The sequence below is a fragment of the Crassostrea angulata genome, chromosome 1 (assembly GCF_025612915.1).
Source record: "Crassostrea angulata isolate pt1a10 chromosome 1, ASM2561291v2, whole genome shotgun sequence".
Classification (NCBI taxonomy): Eukaryota; Metazoa; Mollusca; class Bivalvia; order Ostreida; family Ostreidae; genus Magallana; species Magallana angulata.
In genome coordinates, this window is record NC_069111.1 from 37,241,433 (window position 1) to 37,257,010 (window position 15,578).

Below are 15,578 nucleotides of genomic sequence, written 5' to 3' on the forward strand. Positions count from 1 at the left end.
GATGATCATAGAAAATAGAATCAAATGTAAAGAAGAAATGGCCACATTCTGTTCAAACAAATATATCTTAATCTGCATACTCCAGTTCTCCACTTAGTTTGCGTTCACTGGATTTACTCTCTGTTTACACTTTCTGCGTACGATGTGGAAAATTTCCAATAAAATCAGCTGATTTAGCCAGAGCGTCGAGCGACCTTCTTATTCCTAACCGGAAAGATAAATATACCAGCGGCAATGACAGACCTGGTCAGGACGGATTTAGCCGAGTATGCCCCTGCCTCCAATCTTTTGTTCAACGAACATATACGGGACTTGATTCAGTCTGGGAGAAAGATTTACCATTTTGCGTTTGGACAGTCGCCTTTTCCAGTCGTGGAATCGGCCGTGCAGGCATTGAAGGACCATGCTGGGGAAAATGCCTATCTCCCCGTAGCAGGTAGGTTCCTGCGTTATATTGATCGGAAGCATAACTAACTTTCATTTTGCTCTTGTACTGTATACGAGCACAGGCACCTGAATTTTTATCAATCAGTCGCTTAATAAGTCATATATCGAAAAATTCTACCCCTACTATATACGAATACACAGTAGGGGTAGAATTTTTCGATATATGACTTATTAAGCGACTTATTGATAAAAATCCAGGTGCCTGTGCTCGTATACAGTACAAGAGCAAAGTCAGTCACTTAAAGAATGTGTTTTGAGTTAGAATTTTTTCGTTTCTATGTGAAAAACAATTAGGCAAGATAACATGCTAACATGTACGTGAATCTTATCTTACCGAAGGCCACACATTCGAACCACCCACGAAAATTGGTAAATATGACAGATTAAATTAATCTGAGAGAGAGAGAGAGAGAAGAGAGAATCACATGTAATAAAAAATGAGATTAAAAAATTGGTGGTCACTTGTATACTTTATTTAAGGTTTCATTAAGGTTTCAAATGTTCTGTCTGATATCTAGCACATGTTTATCTGATATCTCTCAGACATACAGAAATATCTTTCAAGTTTAAAAAGATATCTCTCGATATTTCGTTGTTAAATATATGTTGATCATATACAGCACAATCATCGTCGGATACATGTACCTATGCGGGTACTCGCGTCTTTTTTTACTTACTAGTATCCCCCGTGGGTATCCTACAATGCAGCACTTGCAAAGAAAGTTTTAAAAGTTCAGAGACACAGATTTATCCCTAAATAAATTTTACAGTGACTGCATGATCACCTTTTGAATATTTAGAGAATTTCTTACAGTGAGCTAGGATCTGATTACCGAGAGAATTGAAATCGGGTCTCCATATAAAATTGAATTAATCAATGTTATGGTTATCTCACAACTATATACTGAATCATTATAGTGCCATTGAACAATGCATTTTGAAAGAAAATTGATTTTATCTGATGCAAAATTATGACACCTTTCCAATACGGTTGGTTTTTACATGCAGTGTCCGTATCATTAGAAAAATGATCTGACATTGACTTCACGCCTGTCCACTTTTTGAAAGAGAACAAATAAAAGGGTTAAAAAGTGTGGTTTTGTAAAAGAGAAAAAAAAGGAAAATAATGGCTAGGGGTAGTTGGGGTGGGTGGCATCGCTGGAAGAAAAGTTTCATTCATGAGTCAATGACTAATAGTAAGCGTTGATCACGATTGTAACATATATGTACATGCATGTTTTATTTTTAATCACAAAGGGCTGAAGCAGCTGCGACAAGCAATATGCGATTTTCACCAGAAATATGATGGATTTGATGACCTTGACCCTGAGGAGATCGTGGTGGGACCCGGGAGTAAGGAGCTGATCTACCTGGTTATGCACGTCTTCAATGGAGGTAAATAAGCGTTTACAGTCAAATGAAGAGGTAGTTTAAAATATTATGTAATTTTAAAACTATCTGCCTACAATTCTCAAGAAGCATACTTAAACATATTTGCTCAGCGTTTAATATCAAAATACATGTATTTTCAACCATAGTATTTATACCGATGTCAATTATTATCATCTGTAAATGCTGTGGTAGACTAGGTTTTAGGTCAGCATATAATTTTTATGCGATATGTATTTCATATTTGATGAAAATATCTTTATATCGGTCATACATGTATGAAAAAAAATTCAATGGGCCCGGGGGGGGGGGGGGGGCTCTTAGGTTAAATTAAAGGTAAGGGTTTTTAATTAAAAAATTAATGTTTCCATTACATCAACATAACAATAATTTGAATATAGCTGTAGCTAGTTCATGTTCGGGCAAGTCTTTCTCCTTTCTTACCCAAAATATAGTTTACTGTATAATTTGTCTCATCAATTCATCGCAGTAAAACCATGGTTGATTACGCTTCGTTCATCTCTCTATGGAACGCAGACTACCTGGGTAATCAACCGTGGGTTTCCGACGATTATCTCAGTTGTGATATAAATAATATTATGTATATACTTGTGTTACTTTACAGTTTTTGCCTAAATACAAAAATGCAGAAAATATTCCAATTTTGTTTCAGACGTTTTAGTGATATCTCCGTCTTGGACAACTTACAAACCACAGGCCCGCCTAGCTCACCACGAACCGTTCGTGATAGAGACGGGTCTAGAGGACGCCTGGAAAATCTCGCCAAAGATAATTGACGATGCAAGTTTTTAAAATACTCAGGATATGTATAATTAGACAATTACATACATTTATCTGACTACAATAATTTAGGTTTGCCTTTTTTTTGCACTTATGTATGCAGATTCTACAATATGTATATATGTGTATGACAAAAAGTTTGCATTTCTATAGTATACAGAACATAAATTAAAGTCATGACTTACAAAACATATGAAAAAAAACCCCTAAAACATTGCATAGTTTTTTTGTGTAAAATGCTTTCACAGTTGTGTTCCTTTTGTCCTTTTTTCGCAGTTTGTGAACAAGAACCAACTGAAAAAGAACCGACTTCTGATTCTAAATAACCCCGACAATCCAAGTAAGAATAAATAAGTCGTACGAAGTTGTGTTGTTGGAGATGGATATTAGACATGAATTTTTCTTTATTCATGAAAAACAAAATATTTCACCGTTGCAATCTTAAATGAAGGACCAATATTTTCTGTACTATTTTACTGATACAAAACAAGGCGCTTGTAAAAATTTAGGAATTGAATATTTGTGAATTTTTCACAAAAAAATATTGCAAAGGTTATCATAAATTAAAGCGTGTGTAATTTGTGAAATTAAAGCCAGTTCCGTTTCAGCCGGAACATGTTATACTGCGACAGAACTACAGGAGCTAAGGTAACCAGAATAACTATGCCGGTATAAAAAGTCGAATATTAACATCATGCGGGGATCTAGATGGGACAGGGGAGCTCCGGACCCCTGCACACGCTAAACCCTGGAAATTTCAATTTTATTAAATTCACATATATAATAGAATTATCAAAAATAGATCTTGGACTATCTCCGTCAAACAAAATTATCTCTCAAACCCCTCCCCTTCCAGGGGAAATTTCTGGATCCACGCATGAACGAGTTCTACACAGTAATCGTTTGTCAGAGGAAAATCCAGTAAAAGTTTTAAATGTGCTAGTACTTAGATGAACGGTTGGCATTCATGATATTGCTACTGACAAAGAAATGATTTCATTTTCAGCAATACGTTTAGGAAACATAATATCATTGTGCTGTCGGACGAAATCTACTCCAGAATTCGATACGACCAAAAGCACGTGTCCCTAGCTAAGGTAAGAATCTGAAGACAGAATATTGCAAAAAAATATCGTAACGAAAAAAAAACTTTCACGCAGTAAAACAATTATACTGTTACACTTTCAAAAATGAAAGAAATGAGGAAAAACCCAACCCCAAAACGAATGTGTAAAATATCTGCGATTGAAGTCATTCTATGAATGGGAACTCTTCTCCTTTTTCATGCAATGTTGCTTTAAATCTATACTGTCTGTCGTGGGGACTCGAATGCGATGCCAATAGATTTTTTGACACATCAAACCGATTAAAGAAGATTGGTGGATAAGGCGTATAAAATGCCCATACGCAATCGGACAGGCTACTGAAAAATTAAAGTATCAATAAATCTGATGTTTTTTTTTAAAATCTTTTAAAACAATATATATTTAACGAATCATTGATTTTTAACCTATAGGTATGTTCAATACTTGGAATATGTTGCCTCAAACAAGCGTATACGTATCAAAACCTGCAAATACTGTCATTTTTTAGAACTTCAAGGCATTTTCTTTTATAGAGTGGGTCTGTGCTCCATATTTTTTTCATAGTCTAATTAAGGTCTATTGGAAAACAAACCGATTTCAATCAACAAAAACGTGGAGAGATGACCCACTATACATAAAAAAAATACCATCAACTGAACGTTTTGAAAAAATAATACAAGTCCGGTAGTTCGTGACCTTAGTCACACATAATATTTAAAAAGCCCACTTTGTTGTGCCTGAAATGGCTCAGTGGTTAGAGTACCTGGCATAAGCTAACCTTATATATCTAGCGTTTTTATGTTACGGGTTCGATACCACCAAAATTTCCGACAATATTTTTTTTATTTATTTATTGTTAAATATCTCAAAAACTGACTATAGTTAGAAATATTGCTTTTGCAAAGTTGTATTATAATATATTTGAATAGATTTAATTGGGGAAAAATAAATTTTTCACTACTAAACCGAATGGGCATTTGCGCCATCTTATTCCCCCATCTTCTTTATAATGTATGCAGTGAATAAACTAGCAATCGATACAATTCTAATTTGTGCAAGAATGACTTTGCTTGCGCTCTAAAAATTGATTTCGCGCCGATTTGTTAAATAAAACTTAAAAATTCTAATTCAATACAAAACATTCAGCTATGCTCTAAAAGCATTCGAAATGTGATTAATTTTTGTCAGGTCTTAGCAAGTTGTTAGAAAAAATGTTTTCTTATACTGTAGTTTTGGTCTGTTGGATTTCTCTGTATTGGAGAACAGAGTTGGGTTCAATTACTTTGAAAAGTAATTAATTACTTTCAAATACATTGACAATTTTATCAATTACTTGCAATTACAATTACATTGATTTTTTAAAATGTAATTAATTACTCTCAATTACTTTGATAAATGTAATTAATTACATTTCAAATACTTTAGTTTTATTTTTTTAAATCTTGAGAACATATACATATATTAACGACAATAAGATATACAGGGCTCTATGTACGGTTATTTTTTTAAAGGTTGTATAGTTCAGTTCAGATCAGATTTCTTAAAAAATTTCTTTAACATTAAATTCATTAAGTACCATTGAGTTCATTTTTGGTTCTGAATAATATATTTTCTCTATAGTGAATTAATTTTTATTCACATATTAAAACTATGTTTATTCAGAAAGTACAACTTTTGGCAGTACAGCATATCAGTATATAAATCATAATTGCTATAATTCACAAGAATGAGATATTTTGATTCCCTTGAGTCTAAAATCCGTTCATTTCAGTCTAAAATCAATTGGGGTTCTTGGGTATTGAAGGAGTTCACACCTCCACAAAATTAGATCTTTACCTATTGCTCTGGGCAGTGTGTCATACTGTATAAACATATGAAACATTAGGGGACATTTAATTATTGTATAAACAAAAGTCCATTGCCAAACATGTATAAAATCTATTTATCATTATAAGAAACCTTTATTATATCTTAAACTTGGAGAAAAGTAATTGAGATGTAATTGAAAAGTAATTGAAAATACACAATATTTTTGGAATGTATTTAAATACATTCAATTACTTGTAATTGAAGACAGACTCAATTACCAATTACTTTCAATTACTTTGAAAAATGTAATTAATTACACTCAATTACAAATACTTTTTTCAATTACCACATCCCTGTTGGAGAATTTAATTAACCGATTTTTTTTTCACGGAAAATAAATCCAGCGATATTTTGACCACAATATGATATACAGTACTAACGTTATATATTTGGTGTTTTTGTTACGATATTACTGATCAAGTTGCTATTTGTGTTCCCTCTAGTTTTACCCAGAAGGAACCATTATAAGTACCGGGCTGTCTAAATGGGCCAGTGCTGGGGGATGGAGGGTAAGCTATTTCAAACATCCAAACAGTGTAAGAATCTCATCTACCCCATTTATAGATGTATAGATGCGCCCAGACGATCTTCAATGATAATTTCCGTTACAACAAACCTGTGAATTCTGGAGGACAAAACATGATAAACATGTTCATGACATTTACAATTTATTTTAGTTTCTTGGTATAGACCGGTGTTTACACATGCACAAAAATACAGTTGATGATTAAAGAAATGCATTTACAAGTATATATCATAGTAATAGTTTATTTACCAGTTTATTCCATTTTCAAAAATGGTGCCGTAGAAACTTTGAAAAACGTACAACATTTTAGTTTACGTCCGTAGTTTAACTTTTGCAGTCAAATTCTTGAGAAAGTTCAACTTTCGCAGTCAAATTCTTGAGAGAAAAAAATGACTTCCCTTAAAACTTTCGGTTCTTGTAGCTGGGATACAACATGTACCCCAAGCAGTTATCGGACCTAAGACGAGCCGTAAGGAGTGCTGCTAGCCACACCTACACCTCTGCCCCCTCACCTGTACAATATGCTGCCACGGAGGTAAGCAAAGCTCGAAAAATTCCTTCAATTGCCCGAAAATTTCCGTGAACTGCTCGATATATTCCATCATTTGCTCGATTAATTCCGTCAACTGCTTGTTAAATTCCGCAAGTTGCTCAATGGTACTGAAATTTTGCCGTGTCTCTCCCTGTAGATGTTCCAGAATTTAGACCTGTGTGACAGTTACATCAAACACTGCTCAAGGATTCTGGACGCCGTTGGATCTTATTGTTACTGGTCAAGATCTCTCTAGCTAAACATTTATCAGCTTTTAATTCCATTTAAAAAGATAATTTGATGAAAATTTTATTGAAAATTAATATTTCAACACAAAGTATAGATAGTGTATTTTTTTTCTCTAAAAATTTAAAACAATAATGCATCATCTGAATTGAATTTTTTTGTTGAACCAGGGAGTTGACCTCTGTGGGGGTCAAGGCCGTTAAGCCAACTGCTGGATACTACATATTCCCTGACTTTGAGGTAATCAAGGAGAACCTCAAGAGGCGAGGAATCAAGACTTGTGAGGAGATGTGCAAAGCGATACTAGACGAGTGCGGAGTCGCCGTATGTTGGGACTTCTCCTTTTTTTTCAAATATCTTATTTGCTATTATTATATATTATTACAATAATATTTGCTACATATTTTTCACCAAGAAAGACTGCAATTTGAAGTCATTTTATTTGAGTCAATTTATACATTTTTATGTATATTTATCCACAGAAACCCACGCTTGTTACTTTGGTATGGGAAGCAAAATAAATCATCTGTAACAAGCAGTGGCATTGATTTAAGCTGCTATATATAACTTCTGAATGCGTTTTTTCCTTTGTTGTCAGGTGATGGCTGGTGGTCCAGCTTTTCTGCGACCAGTGGATGAACTAACCACCAGGCTTTGTTATGTTCCTTTTGATGGTGGAAATGCTTTGAGCTACAGCAGAAGTTTAGGAATGGACAAAGATTTGCCAGAAAATTTTGTCAAGGACTATTGTACACCTGTGTATGACGGTATCCAGGTAATACATGTGTATGGTAGAAATTAATTTGGGTTTCCATAATTCCCTTGTTAAAGATTTTGAATACCCATTTTATATAAAGGAAAAAAGCTATCGTAGTTGTAGACTTTCTTAATGCCCCTACAAATTATCAGATGTTTGTCCCTTTGAACACTACATGTGGTATATAAAAAAAAATTTCATCTGAATAACTTAAATAATAATCCTTATTCTACCAAACAAGAAATTGTAACCTGTAATGCTCCCTGGCAGCAAATTCAGTATATTTTTTTCTACAACTGAACTTACATTTTAGGCACTTAAGAAATGGGTATTAGACCAGAAATCGCACTAAAGAAAGAAGTGGACAGACTGCAGGCTTTGATCCTCCTGAGACTGAAAGATCAAGACAATCAGCTGTGCTTTCCAAAGTCTAAATTATCTAGACGTTGACATTGACTGAGGGATTTTTTCTTCCGAACAAATTTCATAGACTAGTAATAAACATAATCACTGATGGATATATCATTAAATGTTATTTTCTCTACAACAGAGCCAAGAATAAATCAGAATAAAACGGTCATAGTTTCAATTTATTGAGAACAGATGAAGAATATTTCATTCGCCCTTATTTCATCACCTTTTACACAAGACAAAAATAAATACAAAATGTATATGTATGATACATGGAGACCATTTACTACATGGTACCCTAGAGACTTTAGTCTACTTGCCATCAATTATTAAAGCTACCTTTTCTGTACTTAAAAGATGAGCAGCTGTTTGCAGCACAATGAAAGGGATATTAGAACACTTACACCAGTTCTGTACAATGTAGTCCCAAATAAAAAGACAAACATGGCACTAAATATACAATCTTCTCACATAATTGTGTATAAATATCTTTTTTTTAGAATTCATGAGGTAAATCAATATTCATAAGCAGAGCATCAATATCAAATGCCAAATAAAATGTGTGGTTTACACATCATTAACAGAAAATAAAACACTAAACAAACCAAATAAATTACATCTCATCTGTAATTGTGGTGGCATATTTGACTTTCATTAATGACCTTCACCTAATTTTTGTTGACTTTAACTTTTTGATCTTATATATTCTGCGTTTTTACTTTGAAATCAGCAATTCAGTACACAAGTACATGTACTTTGCACAGCCATGCAGGGAAAATAAAGGACATGTAGATAAACTCATCAAGTGCAAAGTCAAATGATAAAATGTCAAGGCACATACACATAACAACATAACCATTTATACAGATCATATAGTAATAGAAAATGAAAGAAAATGGATGTTTTAGCTTTAGTTTTATAAACTGAACACACTATAACAGTCCACAAAACCTGCTTTTACTGCAAAATGAGCAGTGGTGATGTACAGGTAGTGTTTTGTTAGACAACACTGGGACTAGAAAATACCACAATTTATAGGTGTTTTTTTCCACAATTCTTCACTTTATGAAACAACAATGATTATGTAATGAGATATTAATTTTGACCTCCCCCTATTTGAAAATCCCCAAACAACCAAAAAGAAAATACCAGTTTCCATCAGGTAAATGTTGAGATGCACAAACTTTCCGTTGCCAAAACAATCACAGAACTTACGCAGAATCTGTAGATTAATGTGTTGCCAATCGATCTATAACTTTTCGATACGTTTCTACATTTTCCTGAAATGTGGACTCTAAATACTGGTGTCTCTGATCCTCTGTGATGGAGCTTAATGTGGCGGAAAATTCATCTGGACGTAGAACATTCTTGAGTTTGTCAAAATCTCGACCATTTTTCTGAAATGAATAGTACATTATTGTAAGTCTTGAAACAGATCAATTTTTCAAATAAAATTTAAAATACTGTGGAATCATTAGATTTCGTGGTGGTTCAATTTTCGTGGAATTTGTGGGCACCTCTTATCCATGAATTAACATCCCCACGAATTAATAAAGTAGGGCTATAAAGTCATAATCCTTTTGTACGTTTACGAAAATACACGAAATTACGTCCCCACAAACCTGTAAATTTTAAGCAATCCACGAAAATTGGTCCCCACGAATTTTAATGATTTCACAGTACCAAACATATCACAAGATACCTTAAACATTGAAATGTAGCAGAAATTTAGCTATATTTAAGATGTTAAGCATTTGAAAATGTACACCTATGGATCCAGGTGGAGATAAAAGAATGTTTTATACAGGTACACATACCAATTATAGGTTATGTTTAATAAACTGTATGTGTATGCGTAATGCAATTAGATTTAACATTTGCAAAATGTTCACCTTTCTTTCAATGATTTTGAAATAATTATGTGACTTTGATAAAACCAAAAGTATAAATTTGTGATGCATGAAGAAGCAATTGGTCCATTGATATGTTTGTATCACAAAATTTAAATAAATAAAAAGAAAAGCATAGTCGTTCTTAATTTATTGTATATCATATATCCTGAGCATTTCAAATTTAGTCAGCAACAAAATATCTTGCAAGCAGATTTAACTAAACCCAAAATAAGTATTGGAGTCTGTACGACAGTCCAAGTTTCATTCATGATGCTATTTAGCAGGTCTGATACAATCACTAACTTTAGCTAAGTTACCTACAGTGTATATCATATGGCTTTATTAAACTCAATTTCTAAAATTCAGTAATTGAATTGAACCTGATTGGTATCTAACGCTAGGTCAATTTTTCAATTTTTCAGGTTGGTTCAGAAAATACATGAGTATAATTCAAAAGTGTGTGGGTGTTTAACCTACAAATGCATATGATTATGAAACCATGCATATGAAAAAATCTTTGTATAAACTGAATTTACCTGCAAAATGTACTGTACCAATAAAAGATTATCTAGTCCCTTACATATGTGTAGAAAAAAAAATACATGTGTTGCATTTACCTGAAATGGAGCATTGAGCCTCTTCTTCATATCCAGTCGGTATGACTTGTACTGTTCTTTGTCACTCATGTCCGTTGCCTTCAACCGCAAAATCTCGTACACCCTTCTAGCTTGTCTCTACAAAATGTTTATACATGTACAATCATGCAAAGTACAGTACATATGCAGGCAAAAAAAATTGTTCAGTACAAAATAATTAAGTATTCAAAGAGACTGAAGTATCTATATATATACGAGTTCCATTTGTCACTTTTAGCAATGTACATGCACAAAGAAAACGAGCCAAAAAAAGAATAAAGTAATTTATCACTACCCTATTGAGTTTGAATTTTTCCCTGGCCTCCTTCTGCATTTCTTCTGAGAAACCTTTGAGGAGTTTTGATGGCTGAAATGATGAAAGACCCTGGCAATTCTTGACATCCACAAAATCTCTCACTCTCTGAAAGTTTTCTGATGGATCCTCAACTATTTAGAAAAAAAGTATTTTTTAAGCAATTAAAAATATGTAGATTGTATACAGGTACATGTAATTTTCGTTGCAAAGGATACGCAAGTGCAAGTAATACATTGACATACATGTTTATAAACTGAAATAACATAAGCTACAAAAATAAATCAGCAATATGAATAATTTTGAGTAAAATATGACAGGAACTCTGTATACCGAGTTTGTAACACAATAAATCACTTTTTTAAAAATCAAAACATAGGTAATCATAGATTACTAAGCTCACCGAGACGGAGCATCACCATTATGAGACATCACCTTCATAAGACCACCTTTATCATTTTATATGAAAATCATACTTTATGATCTTGGATATTCATGGATTCTGTTTTGACAAAATATCGTATATCATCTGATAAAATTTTTTATGATAATCATATGTTCATATGTTAATCAATACAATGATATAAAATGAAATATTGCATCATGTCATATTTATAATATATATCATATAATACAATAAAATACCGTAATAAACAATAATGAGATATTATATTGTAACGTATGATATGACATTGTATTGTGTTATACCTTATTGTATTTGATCACATAATACAATATCATAAAATATAATACAATATATTATTATATTACAATATCATATTACATAATACATCATAACATTGAAACATGATATTATATTGTATAATATAGTATGATATTGTATTGAATGACACTGAAACATATTTGATACATTATATGATATTATATCATATAATACAATATAATTTGATTCCAACATTGTATCTTATCAAATGATACAATATTATGTGATAAAGTAAAATATTATAAAATACATTATTATATTATACATATTGTATCATATGACACAATAATATATATTACAATATCATATAATACAATTTCATGTGATATGATAATATCACATGATATTACAATATCATATAAACCAATATCATATCATACAATATCGTATGATACAATATTATATAATATTACAATATCATATAATACAATTTCATGTGATATAATTCTATATTACTGAAACCAATATCATATTATACAATATTGTATGATACAATATTATAGAATATATAATATTGTATCATAGGATACAATATTATATTTTGCAATATCTTATGTAATTGTATCATGTGATAAAATAATAAATTAAAAATACAATATAATATTATACAATATTGTATCATAATATACAATACTATACATAACAATATCATGATACAATATCATATCATAAAATATCAAAAAAATGATACAATATCATATCTTATCATATAACTTTTTATAATATAACATAATATATCATATTGTATCATATCAAACAATATTGTTTCATATCATACAATACTTTATCATAGGAATCATGTTATATCATTTATCAACAAACACATCTATCTATTGAGCTGGTTTGAGTGAGGTAGGAGATTTCTTTAGCATCCTTGATAATGGAGATCAGGCTCTGCATCTTAAGCAACCTCTGCATTTAATTTATAATAAAGTTAAATCAACTATGCAAGCTATCATCTATAAAACATGTGACCTGTTCCAAAAAACTAAACCTCATCCAGCATCCGAAACCTATGGCTCAGATTCAGCATTCAAGCCCATCAGGTGCATTGGTATCATAAGACGCATCATCCATGCAAGTTTGGTGAAGTTTGGACCAGTAATAACTAAGATATCATAATCAGAGGGCACTAGCAATTAAAACCTTAACTTTTTCCAGCATCCGCAACCTATGGCTCAGAATCAGCATCCATGCCTGTCAGGTGCATCTGTATCATAAGACACACCATCCATTCAAGTTTAGTGAAGTTAGGATCTGTAATAACTAAGATTTATTTTTTAGCATCCTTGATAATGGAGATCAAGCTCTGCATCTGAAGCTACCTCTGCGATTCATTCATATTACAGTTAAATCAACTATGCAAGTTTGAAATAGTACTCTCATCTATTAAACATGTGACCTGTTCCTAAAAACTTAACTTTATCCAGCATCCGAAACCAGACTCAGCATTCAAGCCTGTCAGGTGCATCAGTATCATAAGACACACCATCCATGGAAGTCTGGTGAAGTAAGGACAAGTAATAACTAAGATATCATCATCAGAGGGCACCTGTTTCAAAAACTTTATTTAACCAGCTCTTAAAACCTTAACCTCCTCCAGCATCCGAAACCTATTGCTCAGATTCAGCATTCAAGCTTGTCAGGTGCATCAGTATCATAAGACGCACCATCCATACAAGTTTGGTGAAGTTAGGACCAGTAGTAACTAAGATATAATCATCAGAGGGCACCTGCAACAAAAACTTTAACTAGCTCTAAAAACCTTAACCTCTTCCAGCATCCAAAACCTATTGCTCAGATTCAGCATTCAAGCTTGTCAGGTGCATCAGTATCATAAGACGCATCATCCATACAAGTTTGGTGAAGTTAGGACCAGTAGTAACTTAGATATTGCTATCGATGGGCACCCGCAACAAAAACTTTAACCTGCTCCAAAAACCTTAACCTCCTCCAGCATCCGAAACCTATAGCTCAGATTCAGCACTCAAGCCTGTCTGGTGCATCAGTATCATAAGGCACACCATCCATGCAAGTTTGGTGAAGTACGGACCAGCAGTAACTAAGATATTGCTATCAAAGGGCACCTGCAACAAAAACTTTAACCTGGTCCAACAACCTTAACCTCCTCAAGCATCTGAAAGTTAGGACCCAGATTCAGCATCCAAGTCTTTCAAGTCCATAAGTAGGTCCAGATGCATCATCCATGCAAGTTTGGTGAAGATAGGACAAGTAATAGCTTAGATACAGGACCTGCAACAAAAACTTTAACCAGGTCCGGACGCCGACGCCGACGCCACCGCCGACGCCGACGCCGAGGGTATAGCATAAGCTCTCCTTGACTTCGTCTCGGTGAGCTAAAAATGTTATAAAAACATCGGTAGGTACATGTAGCACTGTGAAAATTGCAAAACAGGTCTATTCAATGATTTCTACAATACAGTTCACAACACATAAACTGCCTGTCTTTACCTGTGATGTCCAGCACCTCCTTTCTCCTGTATGCGTCGTTGTAGAAGGTCTGCAGCATCTCAGCACACAGACCCATCCTCTGGAACGGGGGCAGGACTAGCACTTGACTACAAATTATTTCGAAAATGAGAATGCAAATTGCAAATAACATTCAGTCTTTAACATGTACATAGAAAAACAAATTTATAATATCTAGAGCAAGTAAAGCTTGGTTAGAAATTTTACACCTGCAACAAATCCATGCTTACATAAAACAAGGTCAGTTTTATTCCATTTTCTAAAACTCTATTACAAAGTTATTGGATATAATGAACTATATTTACAATGAAATCAAATTTGTTTTTCATAGCACTTTGCTGTATAGCTGTTAAACTTTAATAAAGTCAAATAAAACAATGGGTCTGCTAGGACTTGTCAATTAAACCTGAAGGCAAATACTATTTGGGTCAGCATCCATTCTTAGTGATACAAAGGGCTCTAACTGAGCGATGTACCTGACTCTAGGGCGCACTTTCTCTGGGTAAGCATAATAATTGTATATGGTCATGTATCCAGCTACAGCATACATTGGATTTCCATTGTACTTATATTTCTCAAATCTACAAATACAATTTTTTTTTCTAAACTATATTTTAAAAGGAATATGACACTATGTATAAATATCCTGCTCCATTTCTTTATAAACTTTAACTACTATATTACTTCAATGTTTTTATAAAAGAAACATGTTGCTATATTTAATGTATTTTATTAAACTTCTACCACAGAAATTTGCATTATTTCCTTAATTTTCAAAGCAGAATGGGTGGAATATATGAGAAATTGTGATGTTTTCAATATTATGTACCACATACAGCAAAAAGAACTGCCATCGCTCATCATCCACATCTATGAATGAGGCAGCATCAATAAAGAACAAGATGAATGTTTGTAATTTCTCATGGTAATCACGGAAACCTGGGGCTTCAATACCCGTCTTGTAGATTTCAAATTGCCTGTCTCTTCCCTCTGTAAGATACATAAAAATACATGTATATTTTTTTTGCAATTTGGAAATTAACGTTTTCAGTTTCAAAAATTGCCTCAAATGCAATAGAATGCAATAAAATGCAAATACAAAACAAATGTCAAAGATATGCACTAACTTGAAAAATTAATCATTACCTGGTATTATCTTTTATCATGTACCATAAATACTGTTAGATCTATGAAAGGGGGGAATATAATAGGTTTATATTCTGAAACAAAATCAACGACATGAATAAGTAAATGTACCTTTGTGAACTGTAAATGAATGCACAAGTTTTCCATAGGGTTTAAATTCAGCATCTTTAGGTATCGAATTAATGAAGGCATCTCTGCTGGTCAGAAAGCCAGGGGGAATGACCTCCTGAAGCTTCCCGATGACATCATCAGGCTGAAAATTCATGGTAAATAATTTTATTTTAAACCATTAACATTATATATGAAGATAAGATC

General features: G+C 33.0%; 2 protein-coding genes across 2 annotated transcripts in view; one reads left to right on the forward strand and one right to left on the reverse strand.

Annotated features, from left to right (window-relative positions):
• On the forward strand, positions 1 to 8,230 carry LOC128169756 (aspartate aminotransferase-like). Its single transcript, XM_052835864.1, has 12 exons — positions 1 to 436; positions 1,705 to 1,842; positions 2,510 to 2,637; positions 2,914 to 2,977; positions 3,246 to 3,285; positions 3,644 to 3,734; positions 6,035 to 6,100; positions 6,539 to 6,652; positions 6,807 to 6,889; positions 7,066 to 7,219; positions 7,494 to 7,670; positions 7,966 to 8,230. Exons 1-12 carry the CDS (start codon positions 235 to 237, stop codon positions 8,002 to 8,004), a joined length of 1,296 nt encoding a protein of 431 aa, XP_052691824.1. The 5' UTR covers positions 1 to 234; the 3' UTR covers positions 8,005 to 8,230.
• Positions 8,222 to 15,578, reverse strand: part of LOC128169865 (histone acetyltransferase type B catalytic subunit-like) — a 9,541-nt gene continuing 2,184 nt past the window's right edge. The window contains exons 5-11 of the mRNA XM_052835933.1: positions 15,375 to 15,516; positions 14,954 to 15,107; positions 14,594 to 14,698; positions 14,100 to 14,206; positions 10,886 to 11,037; positions 10,573 to 10,689; positions 8,222 to 9,460 (exon numbers count right to left, since the gene is read on the reverse strand). Of these exons, the coding sequence (XP_052691893.1) occupies positions 9,293 to 9,460; positions 10,573 to 10,689; positions 10,886 to 11,037; positions 14,100 to 14,206; positions 14,594 to 14,698; positions 14,954 to 15,107; positions 15,375 to 15,516 (945 nt within the window). The 3' untranslated portion in view covers positions 8,222 to 9,292. The remainder of the gene's footprint in view (positions 9,461 to 10,572; positions 10,690 to 10,885; positions 11,038 to 14,099; positions 14,207 to 14,593; positions 14,699 to 14,953; positions 15,108 to 15,374; positions 15,517 to 15,578) is intronic.

Bases quoted from the DNA above. Each gene is read 5' to 3' on its own strand.
- LOC128169756 (XM_052835864.1), top strand. From the start codon at position 235: ATGACAGACCTGGTCAGGACGGATTTAGCCGAGTATGCCCCTGCCTCC. The intron at 1,843-2,509 runs GTAAATAAGCGT...ATTTTGTTTCAG, and splicing joins TATGCACGTCTTCAATGGAG to ACGTTTTAGTGATATCTCCG. The intron at 7,220-7,493 runs GTATGTTGGGAC...CTTTGTTGTCAG, and splicing joins TAGACGAGTGCGGAGTCGCC to GTGATGGCTGGTGGTCCAGC.